A 22,588-nucleotide genomic window follows, 5' to 3' on the forward strand; every position below is an offset into this window, starting at 1 on the left:
TCCATCACAAACTACTATTCAGAGCAATCCATGAGCCAGTCTAGATACAATGGACTAGAGAAACAGACTTGCCTCAATCATTATCAATAGATAACTAATATATTCCCCATTTCCTGATTGCTACAATTTCTCAGGTTCCTATTGCCAGTTTCTTCTCTTCCCCCTCCACCTCCTTGTCCTCCTCCTCCTCCTCCTCGCCCTCCTCCTTCTTCTTCTCCTTCTCCTTCTCCTTCTTCTTTGAAGTTTCACTCTTGCCCAAGCTGGAATGTAGTGGTGCGATCTTGGCTCACAACAACCTCCGCCTCCTGGATTCAAGTGATTCTCCTGCCTCAGCCTCCTGAGTAGCCGCCTGAGTAGCTGGGATTACATGCCCAGCTAATTTTTATCTTTTTAGTAGAGATGGGGTTTCGCAGTGTTGGTAAGGCTGGTCTCAAACTCCCAATCTCAGGTGATCCACCTGCCTCGCCCTCTCAAAATGCTGGGATTACAGGCGTGAACCACCACATCCAACCCCTATTCCCTGTTTCTAAAAGATAACTCTGAATTGGTTGAGCTCTGTCTCTATTCATTTTTTTATCTGAGCTGTAAGTTGCTGGCCACCTAATGAGAGAATGAATTTATAGAGACAAGTTTCTTTTGATTTTAATTGATAGTAGTGGCGGCATGATGACACAACGGGATGGGCCAATGCCATAGGAAGAGTCCCTCTTCAGGGTCACACAGGGAAGCATCAGTTTTTGGTCATGCTATGGTTTGGATGTTTGTTCCCTCCAAATCTTATGTTGAAATGTGATTCCCAATGTTGTAGTTAGGACCTAATGAAAGGCATTTGAATCATGGGGACAGATACCTCATGAATGGCTTGTTGCCATACTCATGATAATAGTAAGTTCTAGCTCTATTAGTTCCCGTGAGAGCTGGTTGTTGCGAAGAGCCTGGCACCTCTTCTGCTTTCTCTCTCTCACTTCCTCTCTCTCCATGTGGCCTGCATGCCAGTTCCCCTTTGCCTTTTGCTATGAGTAGAAGCTTCCCGAGGTCCTCATCAGAAGCAGATGTTGATGTCATGCTTCTTGTATAGCCTGCAGAATTGTGAGCCAAATAAACCGTTTGTTCTTTATAAATGACTCAGCCTGAGATGTAATAGAGTAATCCAGCCTTGAAATGCACTTGAAAACTTTTTTCGCTTCCTTTCTGATTTCAAAACGTAGCCTTGTACTGTGAGATTCTTTGTTTCTCTGCCTTTCCCACCAGGCACATTGGTGCACAGCTCTTGCTTATCTAATTATGTGCTTGCTTAGAAATTCCCAGGACCAATTTTGAAACAAACCAGGCAGAGAGACCCAGCTGCAGAATCTTCCTGCTCACAGGAAGTTAGAAACGTTGAGCCTACCACTACCAGGCCAAAGGCAGGATGATGCAAATTGGTCTTCAGGATGGGTGATTCCTCAAGGTAACCATCGGAACAATATAAGCAGCCCATAGTTCGGTGCGGTGGCTCATGCCTGTAATCCCAGCACTTTGGGAGGCTGAGGCAGGCAGATCACCTGAGGTCAGGAGTTCAAGACCAGCCTGACCAACATGGTGAAACCCCATCTCTACTAAAAATACAAAATTAGGCAGGTGTGGTGGTGCAAGCCTGTAATCCCAGCTACTTGGGAGGCTGAGGCAGGAGAATCGCTTGAACCCGGGAGGCGGAGGTTGCAGTGAGCTGAGATCGCACCATTGTACTCCAGGCTGGGCGACAAGAGCGAAACTCTATCTTAAAAAGAAAAAAAAAAAAGGGACAGGCAGCCATGCACTCTCTTTTTCACTACTCCTGTAAGTTTTCCACACCTTTTTTCTTCTTAAAGCCCTTTACTCAGCCCAGAAGGCTGAGAGGGTTCCTTTGAGGCTGAGTCCAGCTATTCTCTCATCTGCTAGCATTTGATCAATAAAAGCTGCTTTCCTTTTACCACACCTCAGTTCTCATTCTTTGACTTCTGAGTGGCTAGCATCTGGACGTGAGTCAGTTACACAGGTATTTCTTTTTTTTTTTTTTTGAGATGGAGTCTCACTCTGTTGCCCAGGTTGGAATGCAGTGGTGTGATTTCAGCTTACTGCAAGCTCCGTTTCCTGGGTTCACACCATTCTCCTGCCTCAGCCTCCTGAGTAGCTGGAACTGCAGGTGCCTGCCACCATGCCTGGTTAATTTTTTGTATTTTTAGTAGAGACGGGGTTTCACTGTGTTAGCCAGGATGATCTCGATCTCCTGACCTCGTGATCTGCCCACCTTGTCCTCACAAAGTGCAGGGATTACAGGCCTGAGCCACCACGCCCAGCCAGGTATTTCTTTATAGCAACACAAATGGACTAAGATAGATCAGGTGGCAAAAGTAGGAGCAAGCAGACAGCCTGAGCCAGAGCCGTTATGGGGATTTCCATGGCAAAGGCAAGGCAGGGAAGGGTGAACAATTTAGAACTGGCCCATTTGAATGATGTTGGCAGACACTGGGCTTTAGGAGTGGTCTCTAGTTGTCTGGTACCTGGCCCTGGATGATTTAAGGCAGGAGAAATATTGGCTTTAGATAAGGAAGTAATTGGGGCGGTTGTGTCCGCATATGAAAGATGTGTGATCTCTAAGAATTGGCTAGCCCTGGATGGGGCAATCTCGCTTCAGATTTTTATTTTAATTTTTTTTAACGTTTTTAAAAATTGGCCACTTAGAACTCCCTCCTCTCCCCAGACTTTTTTTTTTTTTTAAAACAGAGTTTCTCTCTTGTTGCCCAGGCTGGAGTGCGATGGTGCAATCTTGGCTCACTGCAACCTCTGCCTCCCTGGTTCAAGCGATTCTCCTGCCTCAGCCTCCCAAGTACCTGGGATTATAGGTGCATACCACCACATCTGGCTATTTTTTTTGTAGTCTTAGTAGAGTCGAGGTTTCACCATGTTGGTCTGAAGCAGGAGTTAAAAGAGAAAAACAAGTTTCCTGTACTTAGCTCACTCATTCCAAGGACAGTGGTAGACAGGGCCCTGGCAAAACCTTGACAACACTGTCTGGAAAGTCGGAGCCCAAAGGACTGGGCTCCAGACATTCCCCCAGAGCAAGGTTAAGAAAAACAAATTCCTTTACTGTCTCCCCTTCCCCTTGCTGTAACTCATAGCTATTTTTATAAGCACCTGTATTTTGCAAGTTTTGTAAGTTTCTGTTTCTCCTTCAATGCAGCTGCAAGGTCACAAGCTATGCTGAAGATTATGAGCCCTGTCACTGTTTGATTAACTGTCTTTGATCTGTTTCTGTAAGCTTGCTTGTAAAAGTCAAGCCCTGTTTTTGTTCAGGACTCAGCCTTTTGGTTGTGAATCTGCTGAGCTGGTGTGCACCTTAATAAAATCCTCCTGTTCCACCCATTGGTCTCTCTAGTCCTCTGATTTCCTGCAACAGGTCAGGCTGGTCTTGAACTCCTGACCTCAAGTTATCCACCTCCCTCAGCTTCCCAAAGTACTGAGATTACAGACTTGAGGCACCACACCCAGCCTCCCCAGATTTTTATAATGCCAAATCATCATAAGATATAGAAAAGAGAAAAGAATGATTGAAACAAGACTTCACCCCTGGATGGGAGGAGCAGCAGAGTTCCACTGTCAGGGGGCTTGCACATGGGATGTGTGGAAGCAGGAGTATGTTGCCATTAAACAGCTCCCCCACTCCCAGGAACCTGGCTGGTATTGAACAGCCATACTAGTCATGACTGCAACTCCAGAGAACAGCTGCAGCTTCAGACCCTTGGTCCTATTCTCATGAGGTCTGGCTATATTTCATTTCCTGTCCTTGCATTTCATGATCTTTTGGGAACTTTATAAGAACCCTCTCCCAACTACTGCACTAGTTGTAGGGCCTTTCTCTTTCTTATAACCAAAAATTCCTTTCTAGAACACTCTTCAAGGTCACAGTGCTTGTTAGCTTTGAAATTGATTTTTAACTCACACCTCCTGATTTCAAGCCTGCACTCTAAATTTACACCACCCTACTGGAATTAATATCCACCACTTGAAATAGAATTCCATACTTTATTCCTCAACCTAAGGAAAGCCAAGGGAACACAAAGGGATGCCAGCATCATTACTACCTGTGAGAAAGCTGGCTTTGCCAAGTATTGGTGCATGTCATGGGTAATTGCTGGAAGGAGGCTTAGTTCAACTGCCTTAAGGAAAAGACTCTTGCGAACTGATTTCCACTTTGAAAGCATGGAAGCAATTGCTTTATTTACCCCATGAGAGCAGTGGCTATTTGTGACTCAGAATGGATCCCATCCTAACCAGCCTACTGGCCCTTTCCATTGATTCTGTTTCCCCTTTTATTTCCATTTGCCTCTCTCCATCCTGCTGTCCCCACTAATTGCCACCCGGACTATTGCAGCAACTCTCTCACTGACCTCCCCTGCCTACTCCTGGGCCTCTATGGTCCATTCTCCACATGCCAACCAGTGTGATATGTCTAAACTCCACTTCAATTATATCACAATCTTTTCTTAGATCCTCAATGGCTACGAAAACATTGCTCCTCAGTTAAAGTCTAAAGTCTTTTGTCTACTTCCCTGAGTAGCACTGCCTACATTTTCCAGCTACTCCATTTGTCTGCTGCCATCCCATCAGTCTTAAGCCATTTTTGCAAAGCTCTTGAACTTATAGTTCCTCCAAAGTGTCACACATGTGCCCCCATTATAGTCAAAGAATGACCACCCCTAGCACTGCTGCCACTCCCAACCCCACTTCACTGCACATGGCTTTCATGGTTTCATAAAAAGCCGCCTTTTCAATGAAGTGGTACGTTTTTGGTGGGCTACCTGTCAGCAGGTAGAAAACACACATTTACATAGAGAATTGTTTGCTAAAGCTTCCAATCTGCTTAGCAAAGAGACAGAAACTAGGCTACGGCTGTGTGGCCACATGAATAGGAGGAGTTTAGAGCTTCTCTTAGCCCAGGGTTGCTAGAAGTGGACCCTGTATTCAAGAGGGTGATTTAGAAGGAGATGAGGATCATAATTTTGTGCTGGTTTTCCATGCTGAAAATGGGAGGGCTGACATTACTATGCCTCATAAAAGGCACCCAGGTCTTTTCCATTTTCACACCACCCCATCATATCCACATCCTCAAGAGGATATACAGAGGCAGCACCCTGGTGTTGTTTTCTCTACCTTCATCTTTCCAGCTCTTGGGTGTTTCAGAAAGCCCACTGATTTTTCTGGTATGACCAGGGGAATCTAATACAGAGGGTAGCCCGAGACCACTATCTCACAAATGGTTTTCCTGGCAGGGGGCTTCCCTAGTCTCCTGGCTAAGGTCCCCTGGTTTCATGTGTCCCTTTCTTATTTTTTTCTTTTCATTACATTTATCACTCTTTACTTATTGAATATCTGTTTTCTCCTTGACCATTGTATTAAAAAACAAAAGAACATGTCTATTTAAAATATCGTGTAATGCCTTAATTGGCAAAATATTCACATGGTTTAAAAACAAAATAGTATAAATATACAGTAAAACACTTTGGTCCTGCCTATGTGGGGACCTCCTGCTACCCCATTCCTACCTCTCTCATTACATTTCCTCCTGGGAAATATTGCTGATGAATAACATTTTGTATATGGCATTTTGCACATAGTTAAGTTTTTCAGTCAAAGGATATATTCATCTCTAATTTTTATAGATAGGCCAAGTTCCCTCCATAAATGTTATACCTATTTGCATTCCTTCCAGCAATATGTGAGAGATCCTGTTTCCCCAAAGCCTTGGAATAAAATATTATCAAACTTTTGGATCTTTCTAATTTCATCAGTGAAACACGGTACAATATAATTTTTGCCAATTTTCTTAAGTAAATAAGCTTGAATATCTTTCATATGCTTCTCTAGATGATCTATTCACTGGCCGTTTTTCTAATGGGTTATTGATATTATAATTGCTTTCGGGGACTGTGTATATATTGGAAAGGTTGGTCCTTATAATGTCAATTGTGAATATTTTTTCCATTTTAAGTTTTGTTGGCCATGCAGAGGTTCTTGATTTTTATATAGTAGAATTTTTTTTCTTTTGTGGCTTCTAAATTTTGAGTCATATTTAGAAAGACATTCCTCTATTCAGTGCCATACAGGAATTATCCCAAGTTTCCCTGTTAATATTTTTATGGTTTTATTACCTACTTGTATATATTTTACCATATTGGGAGTTTGTCATATTGTAAAGTGAGAAATACGGATGGAATTTTATTTTCTTAATGACTAGATAATTGTCCCAAGTAATTTATTTTTTTCCCTCATACTCTTTTGAGATGCTACCTTTATCATACACCCAACTTCCACATACATGTAAATGTATTTTTGGACTTGTTTATCTGTTCCATTGGTCTATCTGTTTGCCAGTATCATACGGTTTTAACTATTGTTTTATACCTATGTCATAGAGCTATTTCTTTTTGTTGATTTTTTTTCAGACATTTTCTGGCTGTCCTTTTGCTAAGTTGATACTTCCATATGAACTTTAGAATCAATTTCATTTAAAACATACCCCCCCTTTGGGTTTTTAAAAATATATATGTCTTAATTTTTTAAAAAACTTTTTAATTGAAAATATCAAAAATTTATAAATCTAGACAGAATAGTATAATGAAGCTCCATGGACTGGCAGCATCCAACTTCAATGATCATTTCATGGCCAATCTTTTTCATGAATTTCCTTATCAATTTCCTCACCTTACATTATTTTGGAAAAGATCCCACATATACCATTTCAACTTTAAATATTTAAATATGTAAAAAAAAGTTAAGGTTTATTTTTAAAGCATCATTGTAGTACCACAATGACACACACCTATAATTTGTTTTTTTCAGACAGGGTCTTGCTCTGTCGCCCAGGCAGGAGTGCAGTGATCATGGCTCACTGCGGCCTCAAATTCTTGGGCTCAAGTGATCCTCCCACCTCAGCCTCCCAAGTAGCTGGGACTGCAGGTGTGCATCGCCGGGCCCAGCTAATTTTTTTATTTTTAATAGAGACAGGGTCTCACTATGTTGCCCAGGCTCATATTGAACTCCTGGAGTCAAGTGGTTCTTCCACCTTGGCCTCTCAAAGTGCTAAGATTATAGGTGTGAGCCACCATACCCAGCCCTAATTATTTTTTTAATAATAATTCTTTAATATATCATAACTGTCCCATAAATGCCATATTTTTCTGGTTTTTAACTGAGATCAAGTTACATTTATAAATTAACTTACAATTGACATCTTGACAGTTGAGATTTCCCATCAAAGGATATGGCATATAGTATATCTATCTTTCCATTTATTTTATTGAAGTTTTTTTTTTTTTTCTCCAGACAGGTCATCCAGGCTGGAGTGTAGTGGCTCGAACACACCTCACTTGAAGCTTCAACCTCCCAGGCTCAAGTGATCCTCCCACCTGTCTCCTGAGTAGCTGCAACATGCAAGACGTCTGGTTAATTTTTAAATTTTTTGTAGGGATGGGGTCTTGCTGTGTTGCCCAGACTGGTCTCAAAACTCCTGGGCTCAAGTGATCCCACACCCTTGACCTCCCAAAGTGCTAAGATTACAGTTGTGAGCCACTACGCCTGGCCTGAAGTCTTCTTTTAGTCATTCACTGCTGTTTGGGATTTCTTCACATAGATATTTTATTTTCTTCTTTTATTTGATGTTTATTATCTAAAGATAATAATGGATTTTGTAAGTTATACTCTGTAACTGGTTGTTGTTTTTATTTATGAATGATATTGATTTATATGTGAGAATTTTGCATCCACTAACTTACAACAGTTTTTCCTTGTTTGCAATTCTTTTAAAATAGACTCTATTGCATTTCAAAGAATTCATCAAATTATCTGCAAATGGTCATGGTCAGAACTCCTCACTAATTTTTACCTCTAATTTAAAAATTACTGGTTTCCTATCTAATTGCGCTGACCAGTGCCTCCAGATCAGCACTAAATGATAGTGGTAATAGTGGACACCCAAGCCTGGTGTAAATAAATGAGTCAGTGAAGGCAAAGATGGTATTATGAGAAAGACTGATGATGAGACTATCTTCTTCTAAATACAAAATGAGTTTTCAATGCTCTAACAACATGAAGCATCCTTCAAGACTAAACTATGGCAAGGATATTTAATTTACTTCCATATTTTTTATTAGTAAAATTCGTTTACTTTTTATAGGCAAGTATGAACCACTTTGAGGTTTTCTTCCCACTCCTAATTCTCAATTCCTATGGGTGCAGTATCATCTAAGAGAATAAATGTTCTTGAATATTCGGGACATGTGGCATGACCTTCTGCACCAACTCTTCTAGATGTGCTTGCCTGGTGTGCCGTGGACCCTGAATCGATATAAACAAGTATACTTCGGGTGTCCCCAGTTGCTAAAGATGTTAAGTTTCACACATAATAAATATTCAGAAACAGCATGCTGAAAATAAAGAAAAGAAAATCAATGCCTCATAAAGAAGTTCATCTCAAGTAATCCCAATGAATACTGATAAAAATTTTAAATTATATACTCTTCTTTTTTTTTTGAGACAGGATCTGGCTCTGTCACACAGGTTGGAATGTAGTGGCATGATCACGGCTTGTTGCCACCTCTACCTCCTGGGCTCAATGCCATCCTCACAGCTCAGACTCCTGAGGAGCTGGAACTGCAGGCACATCCCACCACACCTAGCTAATTTATTAATTTTTTGTAGAGACAGGGTTTTGCCATGTTGCCTAGGCTGGTCTTGAACTGCCTGGCCTAGGCCTCCAAAAGTGATGGGATTACAGGCGTGAGCCACCACACCTGACCTATATACTTTTTTCTTTTCTAACATAACTATTTTCAAATATCAGTCTAATGAATGAGAAAATAAGCTACTGGAATAAAGAGCTTATGAAAAGATAAGTAGAGGGAGAGGAGGATAATACGGCAGCCAAGTGACCTCTGTGTTCCACTGTTTCTCCCTTCTACACTCCTTGCTGGCTGTGCCAAGGAGCAGGGGAGAGAGGGCTTGTTGTCTAAAAACCAGATCTATAAAGCCAACTATAAGAACAGATAATATGAGTTCAAATGCATACGAATATATAATCAAATATGAAACTCGACAAATATGCTCATTTCTAACATATATTATTATCTTTATTTTCCCACTATTTGGCCAAAAAGTGTCATAAAGGGGAGCGTGCCCAAGAAGGCCAAATAGGAACAGCTCCAGCCTCCAGCTCCCAGCATGAGCAACACAGAAGACGGGTGATTTCTGCATTTTCAACTGAGGTACCAGGTTCGTCTCACTGGGGCATGTTGGACAGTTGGTGCTGGTCCGCGGATGCAGCCCGACCAGTGAGAGCTGAAGCAGGGTAAGGCATCACCTCACCTGGGAAGCACAAGGGGGAAGGGAATTCCTTTTCCTAGCCAAAGGAAATTGAGACACACAACACCTGGAAAATCGGGTAACTCCCACCCTAATACTGCACTTTATCAAGAGTCTTAACAAACGGCACACCAGGAGATTATATCCCACACCTGGCCCGGAGGGTCTCACACCCACGGAGCCTCCCTCATAGCTAGCACAGCAGTCTGAGATCTAACTGCAAGGTGAAAGTGAGGCTGGGGGAGGGGCGCCCGCCATTGCTGAGGCTTAAGTAGGTAAACAAAGCTGCTGGGAAGCTCGAATTGGGTGGAGCCCACCACAGGTCAAGGAGGCCTGCCTGCCTCTGTAGACTCCACCTCTGGGGACAGGGCATAGCTAAACAAAAAGCAGGAGAAACCTCGGCAGAGGTAAATGTCCCTGTCTGACAGCTTTGAAGAGAGCAGTGGATCTCCCAGCATGGAGGTTGAGATCTGAGAACAGACAGACTGCCTGCTCAAGTGGGTCCTAACTGGGAGACATCCCGCACTAGGTGCAGACCGACACCTCACACCTCACACAGCTGGGTACACCCCTGAGACGAAGCTTCCAGAGCAAGAATCAGACAGCAACACTCACTGTTCAGCAATATTCTATCTTCTGCAGCCTCCACTGCTGATACCAAGGCAAACAAACAGGGTCTGGAGTGGACCTCAAGCAAACTCCAATAGACCTGCAGCTGAGGGTCCTGACTGTTAGAAGGAAAACTAACAAACAGAAAGGACACCCACACCAAAACCCCATCAGTACGTCACCATAATCAAAGACCAAAGGCAGAGAAAACCACAAAGATGGGGAAAAAGCAGTGCAGAAAAGCTGGAAATTCAAAAAATCAGAGCGCATCTCCCCCTCCAAAGGAATGCAGCTCATTGCCAGCAATGGAACAAAGCTGGATGGAGAATGACTTTGACGAGTTGAGAGAAGAAGGCTTCAGTCGATCAAACTTCTCAGAGCTAAAGGAGGAACTATGTAACCAGCACAAAGAAACTAAAAACCTTGAAAAAAGAATGGGTGAATGGCTAACTAGAATAACCAATGTAGAGAAGTCCTTAAAAGAGTTGATAGAGATGAAAACCATAACATGAGAACTACGTGAAAAATGCACAAGCTTCAGGAACCAACTCGATCAACTGGAAGAAAGAGTATCAGCGATTGAAGATCAAATGAATGAAATGAAGCGAGAAGTGTAGAGAAAAAAGAGTAAAAAGAAATGAACAAAGCCTCCAAGAAATATGGGATTATGTGAAAAGACCAAATTTACATCTGATTGGTGTGCCTGAAAGTGACGGGGAAAATGGAACCAAGTTGGAAAACACTCTGCAGGATATCATCCAGGAAAACTTCCCCAACCTAGTAAGGCAGGCCAACATTCAAATTTAGTAAATACAAAGAACACCACAAAGATACTCCTTAAGAAGAGCAACTCCAAGACACATAATTGTCAGATTCACCAAAGTTGAAATGAAGGAAAAAATGTTAAGGACAGCCAGAGAGAAAGGTCAGGTTACCCACAAAGGGAAGCCCATCAGACTAACAGCAGATCTCTTGGCAGAAACTCTACAAGCCAGAAGAGAGTGGGGGCCAATATTCAACATTCTTAAAGAAAAGAATTTTCAACCCAGAATTTCATATCCAGCCAAACTAAGTTCCATAAGTGAAGGAGAAATAAAATCCTCTACAGACAAACAAATGCTTAGAGAGTTTGACACCACCAGGCCTGCCCTACAAGAGGTCCTGAAGGAAGCACTAAACATGGAAAGGAACAACAGGTACCAGCCATTGCAAAAACATGCCAAAATGTAAAGTCCATCCATGCTAGGAAGAAAGTGCATCAACTAACGAGCAAAATAACCAGCTAATATCATAATGACAGGATCAAGTTCACACATAACAATATTAACCTTAAATGTAAATTGACTAAATGGTCCAATTAAAAGACACAGACTGGCAAATTGGATAAAGAGTCAAGACCTATCAGTTTGCTGTATTCAGGAGACCCATCTCACCTGCAGAGACACATATAGGCTCAAAATAAAGGGATGGAGGAAGATCTACCAAGCAAATGGAAAACAAAAAAAAGCAGGGGTTGCAATCCTAGTCTCTGATAAAACAGACTTTAAACCATGAAAGATCAAAAGAGACAAAGAAGGCCATTACATACTGGTAAAGGGATCAATTCATCAGGAAGAGCTAACTATCCTAAATATATATGCACCCAATACAGGAGCACCCAGATTCATAAAGCAAGTCCTTAGAGACTTACAAAGAGACTTAGACTCCCATACAATAATAATGGGAGAGGCCAGGTATGGTGGCTCACGCCTGTAATCCCAGCACTTTGGGAGGCCAAGGTGGGCGGATCATGAGGTCAGGAGATTGAGACCATCTCGGCTAACATGGTGAAACGCCATCTCTACTAAAAATACAAAAAATTAGCTAGGTGTGGTTGCAGGCACCTGTAGTCCCAGCTACTTGGGAGGCTGAGGCAGGAGAATCACTTGAACTTGGGAGGTGGAGGTTGCAGTGAGCCAAGATCGTGACACTGGCACTCTGGCCTGGCGACAGAGCGAGACTCCATCTCAAAAAAATAAAATAAAATAAATAAAAATAGTGGGATACTTTAACACCCCATTGTGAACATTAGAGAGATCAACGAGACCAAAAGTTAACAAGGATATCTAGGAATTGAACTCGACTCTGCACCAAGCGGACCTAATAGACATCTACAGAACTCTCCATCTGAAAGCAACACAATATACATTCTTCTCAGCACCACATTGCACTTACTCCAAAATTGACCACATAGTTGGAAGTAAAGCACTCCTCAGCAAATGTAAAAGAACAGAAATTATAGCAAACTGTCTCTCAGACCACAGTGCAATCAAACTAGAACTCAGGACTAAGAAACTCAATCAAAACCGCTCAACTACATGGAAACTGAACAACCTGCTCCTGAATGACTACTGGGTACATAACGAAATGAAGGCAGAAATAAAGATGTTCTTTGAAACCAGTGAGAACAAAGATACAACATACCAGAATCTCTGGGACACATTTAAAGCAGTGTGTAGAGGGAAATTTATAGCACTAAATGCCCACAAGAGAAAGCAGGAAAGATCTAAAATTGACACCCTAACATCACAATTAAAAGAACTAGAGAAGCAAGAGCAAACACATTCAAAAGCTAGCAGAAGGCAAGAAATAATTAAGATCAGAGCAGAACTGAAGGAGATAGAGACACAAAAATCCCTCCAAAAAAATCAATGAATCCAGGAGCTGGTTTTTTGAAAAGATCAATGAAATTGATAGACCACTAGCAAGATTAATAAAGAAGAAAAGAGAGAAGAATCAAATAGACACAATAAAAAATGATAAAGGGGATATCACCACTGACCCCACAGAAATACAAACTACCATCAGAGAATACTATAAACACCTCTATGCAAATCAACTAGAAAATCTAGAAGAAATTGATAATTTCCTGGACACTTACACTCTCCCAAGACTAAACCAGGAAGAAGTTGAATCCCTGAATAGACCAATAGCAGGCTCTGAAATTGAGGCAATAATTGATAACCTACCAACCAAAAAAAGTCCAGGACCAGATGGATTCAGAGCCGAATTCTACTAGAGGTACAAGGAGGAGTTGGTACCATTCTTTCTGAAATTATTCCAATCAATAGAAAAAGAGGGAATCCTCCCTAACTCATTTTACGAGGCCAACATCATCCTGATACCAAAGCCTGGCAGAGATACAACAAAACAAGAGAATTTTAGACCAATATTCTGGATGAACATCGATGCAAAAATCCTCAATAAAATACTGGCAAACTGAATCCAGCAGCACATCAAAAAGTTTATCCACCATGATCAAGTGGGCTTCATCTCTGGGATGCAAGGCTGGTTCAACATATGCAAATCAATAAACATAATCCAGCATATAAACAGAACCAAAGACAAAAACCACATGATTATCTCAATAGATGCAGAAAAGGCCTTTGACAAAATTCAACAGCCCTTCATGCTAAAAACTCTCAATAAATTCTGTATTGATGGAACGTAGCTCAAAATAATAAGAGCTATTTATGACAGACCCACAGCCAATACCATACTGAATGGGCAAAAACTGGAAGCATTCCCTTTGAAACCTGGCACAAGACAGGGATGCCCTCTCTCACCACTCCTGTTCAACATAGGTTAGGTTTGGAAGTTCTGGCTAGGGCAATCAGGCAAGAGAAAGAAATAAAGGATATTCAGTTAGGAAAAGAAGAAGTCAAATTGTCCCTGTTTGCAGATGACATGATTGTATATTTAGAAAACCCCATTGTCTCAGCCCAAAATCTCCTTAAGCTGATAAGCAACTTCAGCAAAGTCTCAGGATACAAAATTAATGTGCGAAAATCACAAGTATTCTTATACACCAGTAACAGACAGAGAGCCAAATGATGAATGAACTCCCATTCACAATAGCTTCAAAGAGAATAAAATACCTAAGAATCCAACTTACAAGGGATGTAAAGGACCTCTTCAAGGAGAACTACAAACCACTGCTCAGTGAAATAAAAGAGGACACAAACAAATGGAAGAAAATACCATGCTCATGCATAGGAAGAATCAATATTGTGAAAATGGCAATACTGCCCAAGGTAATTTATAGATTCAATGCTATCTCCATTCAGCTACCAATGACTTTCTTCACAGAATTGGAAAAAACTGCTTTAAAGTTCATATAGAACCAAAAAAGACCCCACATTGCCAAGACAATCCTAAGCCAAAACAACAAAACTGGAGGCATCACGCTACCTGACTTCAAACCATACTACAAGGATACAGTAACCAAAACAGCATGGTACCGGTACCAAAACAGATATAGACCAATGGAACAGAACAGAGCCCTCAGAAATAATACCACACATCTACAGCTATCTGATCATTGACAAACCTGACAGAAACAACAAATGGGGAAAGGATTCCCTATTTAATAAATGGTGCTGGGAAAATTGGCTAGCCATAAGTAGAAAACTGAAACTGGATCCTTTCCTTACTCCTTATACAAAAATTAGTTCAAGATGGATTAGAGACTTAAATGTTAGACCTAAAACCATAAAAACTCTAGAAGAAAACCTAGATAATACCATTCAGGACATAGGCATGGGCAAGGACTTCATGTCTAAAACACCAAAAGCAATGGCAACAAAAGCCAGAATTGACCAATGGGATCTAATTAAACTAAAGAGCTTCTGCACAGCAAAAGAAACTACCATCAGAGTGAACAGGCAACCTACAGAATGGGAGAAAATTTTTGCAATCTACTCATCTGACAAAGGGCTAATATCCAGAACCTACAAAAAAACTCAATCAAATTTACAAGAAAAAAACAACCCCATCGAAAAGTGGGCAAAGGATATGAACAGACACTTCTCAAAAGAAGACATTCATACAGCCAACAGACACATAAAAAAATGCTCATCATCACTCGCCATCAGAGAAATGCAAATCAACCCACAATGAGATATCATCTCACACCAGTTAGAATGGCAATCATTAAAAAATCAGGAAACAACAGGTGCTGGAGAGGATGTGGAGAAATAGGAACACTTTTATACTGTTGGTGGGACTGTAAACTAGTTCAACCACTGTGAAAAACAGTGTGGCGATTCCTCAAGGATCTAGAACTAGAAATACCATTTGACCCAGCCATCCCATTACTGGGGATATACCCAAAGGATTATAAGTCATGCTGCTATAAAGACACATGCACACGTATGTTTATTGTGGCACTATACACAATAGCAAAGACTTGTAATCAACCCAAATGTCCATCAGTGACAGACTGGATTAAGAAAATGTGGCACATATACACTATAGAATACTATGCAGCTGTAAAAAAGGATGAGTTCATGTCTTTTGTAGGGACATGGATGCAGCTGGAAACCATCATTGTCAGCAAACTATCACAAGAACAGAAAACCCAACACCACATGTTCTCACTTATAGGTGGGAATTGAACAATGAGAACACTTGGACACAGGAAGGGGAATATCACACACCAGCACGTATTGTGGGGAGGGGAGGGGGGGAAGATAGCATTAGGAGATATACCTAATGTAAATGATGAGTTAATGGGTGCAGCACACCAACATGGCACATGTATACATATGTAACAAATCTGCACGTTGTGCACATGTACCCTAGAACTTGAAGTATAATAAAAAAAAAATTGCCATAAAACACTTGGTTTTACATGATATAAAATGTCTTCTACATCTCTTCAGTTACTCCCTGTGGCTAATTTAAAAAATGAGTGTATATTTCATACGCCTTGGTGAGTTTCAGGGGATTTACAAGTTAACAGTTGATATTTTCCCCCATTGGATTAGGAGTTGTACTTGTATTATCTGATATTAAATCTTTATCCACTCTTCCTTTGAGCTTCTCTCTGCCTCTGTCCACTTCATATTGTACCATCATCCTCCTCCCCTATACTCAAGCAAGGTGAGGTAGTAACTACTACACTTAATAATATTCAGGGAATGGAATAGCTGAGAAAGAACCAAGAAATTAAATATATATTATAAAAAAGTGATAGCAGGTGAGGAAGAATTTGACTTAGAAACTGGTTTTGCATTTGTCTGTCTTTTGCATTAAAATCCTTGTAAGCACTTGGAGCTAAGAATTGAAGTTCAGATAAGCTTTGTGTAACTCATGCTTTTGTCATAATTATTTTCATACATCACTTTACAGGAAGCAATCCCAACAAATTTCTTCCAGTGATAGAGCTACTTATATCATTTCCCAGGGCACACATTACCTGGAGTTCAAATGTTTGAACGGTGGTTCCTGTTTTGTTGTATATAAACTGACCTAGAAAAATTTCTTCTCCTTCACATTTTTTTGTGACGCCCTATAAAGAAAGCAACAGATATAGAGATTGTAATGAATGGATACAGTTGTGTTTTCAAAAAGAAGAAATAATTCACCAGATATCTCTGTGTGTACACCAGGGGCACAGTGTTGTGATCATGCCAGTACTAATCTGTGCACCCAGAGGGCATTTAACAAGGGACCAGTGAGGCCAAAGGCTGATCACGGGACTGACTAGAAGGACAGAGGATGGATGGATACATAGATAGATAGATAGATAGATAGATAGATAGATAGATAGATAGATAGAAGACAGATGAAAGATAGATGATTGATAGATAAACAACTGATAGATGAAAGACAGATACATACATGTAGAGCAAATCCCAGCATTAACTCTGGTCTGATAACTATATTTGCAATAAGCATACTTTGAATAAAATAAAAATGGGTCCCCATATTGAACTGATGTTTTCCAAAATGAGATAAACATAGGCCAATTGCTAGATTTTGATCACACAAATAATTTCCTCTAAAAAGTCAGCTTCTGTTGACTGATAAAAACACTGATTTTTTCTTTGTATGCAATTTCTCTTGTGCTTTTTGTTCTTCCTCTCTACCCTTCAAATTGAAGATTTGTGAGAGGAGAATGCACTGCTGCAAACTAATTCATTATGTGAATCTGAAGTTTATTGTTAGGTTCCTTAAATTGTAGTAACACAGCAAAACAAAGAGTACATTTGTTAAATCATTTTGTAATAAAAATATTAATATCAAACTATAACATTTTTATTAAAAGAGTTGGATACATCATGGTTACATAATGTACTGACAATTATATATGTATATATGACTCAAGCCTCATATATTCTCTTTAGCTTAAGAGAGGAGTGCTAGTTTTATTTCTACCTTCTTTATCACCTTCTTGGGTTTTTTTTTTAAGAAACAGGATCTGATGGAATACTATGCAGCCATAAAAAAGAACAAGATCATGTCCTCTGCAGGGTCATGGGTAGAGCTGGAGGCCATTATCCATAGCAAACTAACACAGGAATAGAAAAACAAATACCTATGTTCTCACTTATAAGTGGGAGCTAAATAATGAGAACACATGAACACAAAGGGGAACAAATAGACACTGAGATCTACTTGAGGGTGGGGTGGTGGGAGGAGGGAGAGGAGCAGAGAAATACTTGCTGGGTATTACTACTTACTGCCTATATAACAAACCTGCACATATATCCCTGAACCTAAAATAAAAGTTAAAAGAAAAGAAAAACAAACAAACAAACAACAACAACAACAACAAAACGGGGTCTGGCCGTGCTGCCCAGGCTGGCCTTGAATTCCTGGGCTCAGGTGATCCTCCTGCTTTAGCCTTTTAAGGAGGTGGGATCACAGGAGCAGCTACTGCACCCAGCCCTTTTATCACCTTGTTTTGATTTTACTTGTTTCGTAAATTCTCTAATGTAGAAAAAAATAATGAGAAGCAGTTTTTATTACTAAAGGATCCCTGCCTTTGGGATTCACCCGTAAGTTTTCTAAACAATGAATATGTTCACCTTTCTGAGATGGAACTCAGCTGCTCAAACTCAACTTTTCAGACACCACTTGCAGGTGGTGCGGGCTTCTATGAAAGGACAGCAGCCCTTTGTTGTGAAACTCTACATATGGAATGTAGAGGCATTTGGGTGGCATGTAAGGCAGGCTGTTTAACCCGGGGCCCTCCTCCAGATGGGAGGATCAAATAATTGAAGTAAGGCATAAACCTATAAGGCAAAAGTGGGAGTAGACAGTAAAACCAAAAACCAAACCAAACCAAAACAAAAAGAAAGAAAGAAAAAAACACCAAAAAGTGAAGATGGCCAAATGGCAGCTGGAGAGAAAGAACACAAACTACTCTGGCTTTAGGTGAAACTAGCAGCGCAGGACTTAAGCGGCAGGTTCCCAGAAAGGCCGGAAGAGGGAGTCCACGTGGGGCGGGGAGGTGTGGGGGAAAGGAGCCCAAATCTGCGGTTTAGCTGACAGTCATTTCAAAAAGCAGTTACAACCTCTCCACGCCCCTCCAGCCCCGCCTGGCCCAGCAGAGGGCTCTGTTCTTCTCCCATCTCTAAGACCACTGCCGGCACCGCCCCAGAACCGCCCACAAGAGCATGACCCCTGCACAAAGTGGCTGCCCCGCGGCCCTCCTCTCCCCAGCAGTTCCTGGTGTGGTTGGCCAGGCTGGTACCTCCTGTGCACTGCAGGAGTCCTCTCAGGGTCAACTCTCCTGATGGCACACTTGTGACTCCCGACGAAATGGCCTGACCTGATGATTCCCGGGGCAAACTCACGACATATGAGCCCCACCGTGCGCGCAAAGCTTCCTGCTGGTTTTGCATCGCCTAGGAATTCATGTGACAAGCATCACAGACATGGGAGAAAAGCGTTGTACAGGAAACAGAGAGACCATACGCACAAGGGGGAAAAGTGGGGCTAGGAAATCCAGACCCGGAAGCGAGCAGAAGAAAGTGAGACAAACCTACAGTTAATATCTTCAGAAGCATAAGAGAAGGTACTGCCATCATAAAAGAAAAAAAAATATAGGCTCTAAAAAAGGGAATATGTATAGAAACAAGAAGTCTCAGAAAGTATAATCATGACGGCAGGAATGAAAATTTCCATAGAGGGGTTAAAATATGAATTGATATGATCTTCCAGAAGGTGGAACAAAAAACAGAAAAGGGAAATAAACACTTTTTAAAAATAATAAATTAGACAATAAGTTGAATCCTCAGGATGCAGGCATGAAATCCCATGACAACAGTTGTGCATCAGGCCTACCTAACAAGTCTGGAGCAAAACGCTGAGGGCGCCAGAGGGATATCTTGGGGAAAAAGAAAAAAGAAAATAAATGAATAGAAAATGAAGGAAGGGATGAAGAATAGAAGAAATTTATAAATTATCTCATGTGAATCAACATAATGGGGGAATATTTGCACTTCTGAAGAAGAATTTGGAAAAGTTTTAGTAATAGGAATAGAGAAAACTAAGCAAATTAAAGAAAAATAGGCTGGGCACCTGTGGCTCACGTCTGTAATCCCAGCACTGTGGGAGGCCAAGGATGGAGGATCCCCTGAGCCCTGGAGTTTGAGACCAGCCTGGGTAACATATTAAGACCCTTATCTCTACTAAAAAACTTAAAAAACAATCCCATGAGTTTGAAGTTGCAGTGAGCTGTGATTGTGCCACTGTACTCCAACCTGGGCGACAGAGCTGAGACCCTGTCTCAAGAAAAAAAAAAAAAAGTAAAGCAATTATTACACTCAGAAACATAAAAAAAATGGAAGAAAGTAGTATTTAAGTACACTAAATAGTTCAGCTGAGAGCTGTTTTGTTCACATAGTCACCATGAAAACATTGAGTATTGCTTGAACAAAAAGATAATACAGTCTTCTAGCAGTGCCTCAAATGTTAAACCTACGTTTACCATGCTATCTAGGAATTCCAGTCTTAGGTATACACCCAAGCAAAACAAAAACTCATGTCCACACAAAAACTTGTACATGAATGTTTATTGAAGCATTATTCATAATGACCAAAAAAATGAAAATAATTCAGATGTCAATCAACTGATGAATAGATAAATAAAATGTCATATATTCATACAATGAAATGTTATTCAGCAATAAAAAATAAATGAAATATTGAGACATACTATATCATGAATGAAACTTAAAAACAGTGTGCTAAATTAAGCCATTTGCAAAAGATCACACATTATAAATGATTCAATTTATATGAAATGGATAGAATGGTAAATTTATTGAGACAAAGTAGATTAGTGGTTGCAAGGGGTTGGAGGAGTACACTAGGGGAATAGGAGGTGATGGCTAAGGGGTATGGGGTTTCCTTTTAGGGTAAGAAAAATGTTCTAAAATTGATTATGATGATCGATACACAACTCTGTGAATATACTAAAAGCCACTGAAGGGTGTACTTTAAGTAGGTGAATTAATTGTTATGGGAATTATATCTCCAGAAACATGTTTTGTTTTGTTTTTGTTTGTTTGTTTGTTTGTTTTTGAGACGGAGTCTCGCTCTGCCGCCCAGGCTGGAGTGCAGTGGCCAGGTCTCAGCTCACTGCAAGCTCCGCCTCCCGGGTTTACGCCATTCTCCTGCCTCAGCCTCCCGAGTAGCTGGGACTACAGGCGCCCGCCACGTCGCCCGGCTAGTTTTTTGTATTTTTCAGTAGAGACGGGGTTTCACCATGTTAGCCAGGATGGTCTCGATCTCCTGACCTCGTGATCTGCCCGTTTCGGCCTCCCAAAGTGCTGGGATTACAGGCTTGAGCCACTGTTCCCGGCCACATGTTTTGTTTTTTAAATCAAGACATAAACATGTTGGGAGGATGGAAGTGCCATGGAAAAGAGCTACTCTTCACTTTCCGTGAGAGGATGTCATAACCAAAACTGAAAAATCAAGAAGTAATGGTAAAAGCCAACACGGAGGCAAGTACCCAAATAAACATCTAAAATTGTTGCAAATAGAAGCTCTGGGATAATGAGAATTGGAGATGTGGAGAAGTGGGACAAGGAATAACTATTTCTTTACAAACTTTATGGAAATACTTGATTTTTACATGTACATGTATAACTTTAATAAAAGTAAAAAAAAAGTTGAATAATATAAGTCATTTGGTCCAACTCTCTCTCTTTGTAGGTGAGAAAGCAAAAGTCCAGGAAATAAGTGACACAACTAGTTATCAGTCCTAGTTCAGAGGACAGCCCCTAATTCCCAGCCAACTACCTTCTATCAGGCCAATCTGAATGACAAATTTAGATAGCTTCTTACATAGACAGAAAATTCCCTGGGTGCACTGGAGATGTTTCCTGAGGGAGACACCTTCTCTGAGATGTGCTCCATGGTAACAGCAGTAGGTATAATCTTTGTAGCAAGCTTGATTAGGGTATGACCCTGGGAACCTGGAAAAGCCCAGCACTTTCCAGGATAGACATCCGGCTGGAAAGAAAACACTGAATTAATCTCTTAACTAGTTATGTGAATCCATTCCCACAATACTGATCAGCTAATCACTATTGACTGCAGATCTCTCTTATGCCTATAAAATAGGAAAACTCCCAAGACACCTCTAGTGTGGTTGCTCTTCCAGAGCACTGTATGCTTATATCAATCAGAGTCCTTTATCATATGAGCATGTTTTCTTTCATTGCTCTAACTAAACTGTGACCTGTTATAAGGCAGCTAGAGGGCATGAGTGGGGTGCTGGTAAGGCTAGTGATGGTGGTAGTGAGGATGATGGTGGTGACCACTGTGGTGATCATTGTGGTGATGATGGTGGTAATAATGGTGGCAGTGGAGGTGATGGTGGTAGTGGTAGTGGTGATGGTGATGGCAATGGTGGTCATGGCAATGGTGGTGGTGGTAGAGGTAATGGTGATGGTAGTAATGGTAGTGGTGGTGATAGTGATAGTGATAATTGAAGTAGTAGTGGTGAAGGTGGTGATAAAGGTAGTGGTGGTGGTGGCAGTGATGGTGGTGGTGGTGGTGGCGACAGTGACATTGGTGGTTGTGATGATGATGGACATGGGGATAGTGATAAAGAAAGATGGTGGTGGAGGTGGCGGTGGTGGTGGCAGTGATGGTGGCTGTGGTGGCAGTGATGGTGGTGGTGGTGATGGTGATGGACGTGGAGGCTGTGATGAAGAAAGATGGTGGTGGTGGTGGTGATGAAGATGAGGGTGTTGATGGAGATGGGAGTGGTGGTGGTGATTATGGTGGTAGAGAAGAAAAATGAGGTCTACTACTTTGTAGGTATAAACTACAGCCTGGAATAAGATCAATGGGTTTTACCCCTGAAAGTTCTAAATTTGCGACTACCTTCAGGTGTATGGATCAAAGTTGAGAGGTGCTCTGCTGTCTATTGATGGCTACTGCCTTTAGAATGTAACTGAAAAGTTTGGTGGGGATCTTACTTGGAGATTTCTCCTGTTATAATTAGACTTAAGAACATGTGGTCTGAATAGCACTTAACACAGTACAGTACTGGCACTTAGCAGGCAAGTACTTTCAACAAATGTTTGTTGAATGACTGAAGTTTTCAATGGAAAAGGATGGTCACAGAATCAACTTACAGAAAAGACACGGAATGTATATGTTTTATTTGAGAATAAAATAATCTAGTTTACTAATCTTAAAATGATAAACAAGTAAATAATTAATCATAGTTTACTGACCATAAAATAAGACATAATTCATGCAGTGTACTGACTATAAAAAATGTAATGAGATGATTTCAGGTTCTGTAACA

General features: G+C 40.9%; 1 protein-coding gene across 2 annotated transcripts in view; it reads right to left on the minus strand.

The window, feature by feature from the left end:
* Positions 1-8,143: 8,143 nt before the first annotated feature.
* The window catches only part of SUN3 (Sad1 and UNC84 domain containing 3), a 47,526-nt gene continuing 33,081 nt past the window's right edge, over positions 8,144-22,588 (minus strand). Inside the window, exons 9-11 of one of the 2 annotated variants that reach the window (XM_010374414.2) lie at positions 21,112-21,279; positions 16,226-16,318; positions 8,144-8,444 (exon numbers count right to left, since the gene is read on the minus strand). In XM_010374414.2, coding sequence (XP_010372716.2) covers positions 8,325-8,444; positions 16,226-16,318; positions 21,112-21,279 — 381 coding nt within the window. In that variant the 3' untranslated portion in view covers positions 8,144-8,324. The remainder of the gene's footprint in view (positions 8,445-16,225; positions 16,319-21,111; positions 21,280-22,588) is intronic. The other variant, XM_010374413.2, reaches the window with a different exon arrangement.

This window comes from Rhinopithecus roxellana, chromosome 6 (assembly GCF_007565055.1).
Source record: "Rhinopithecus roxellana isolate Shanxi Qingling chromosome 6, ASM756505v1, whole genome shotgun sequence".
NCBI lineage: Eukaryota > Metazoa > Chordata > Mammalia > Primates > Cercopithecidae > Rhinopithecus > Rhinopithecus roxellana.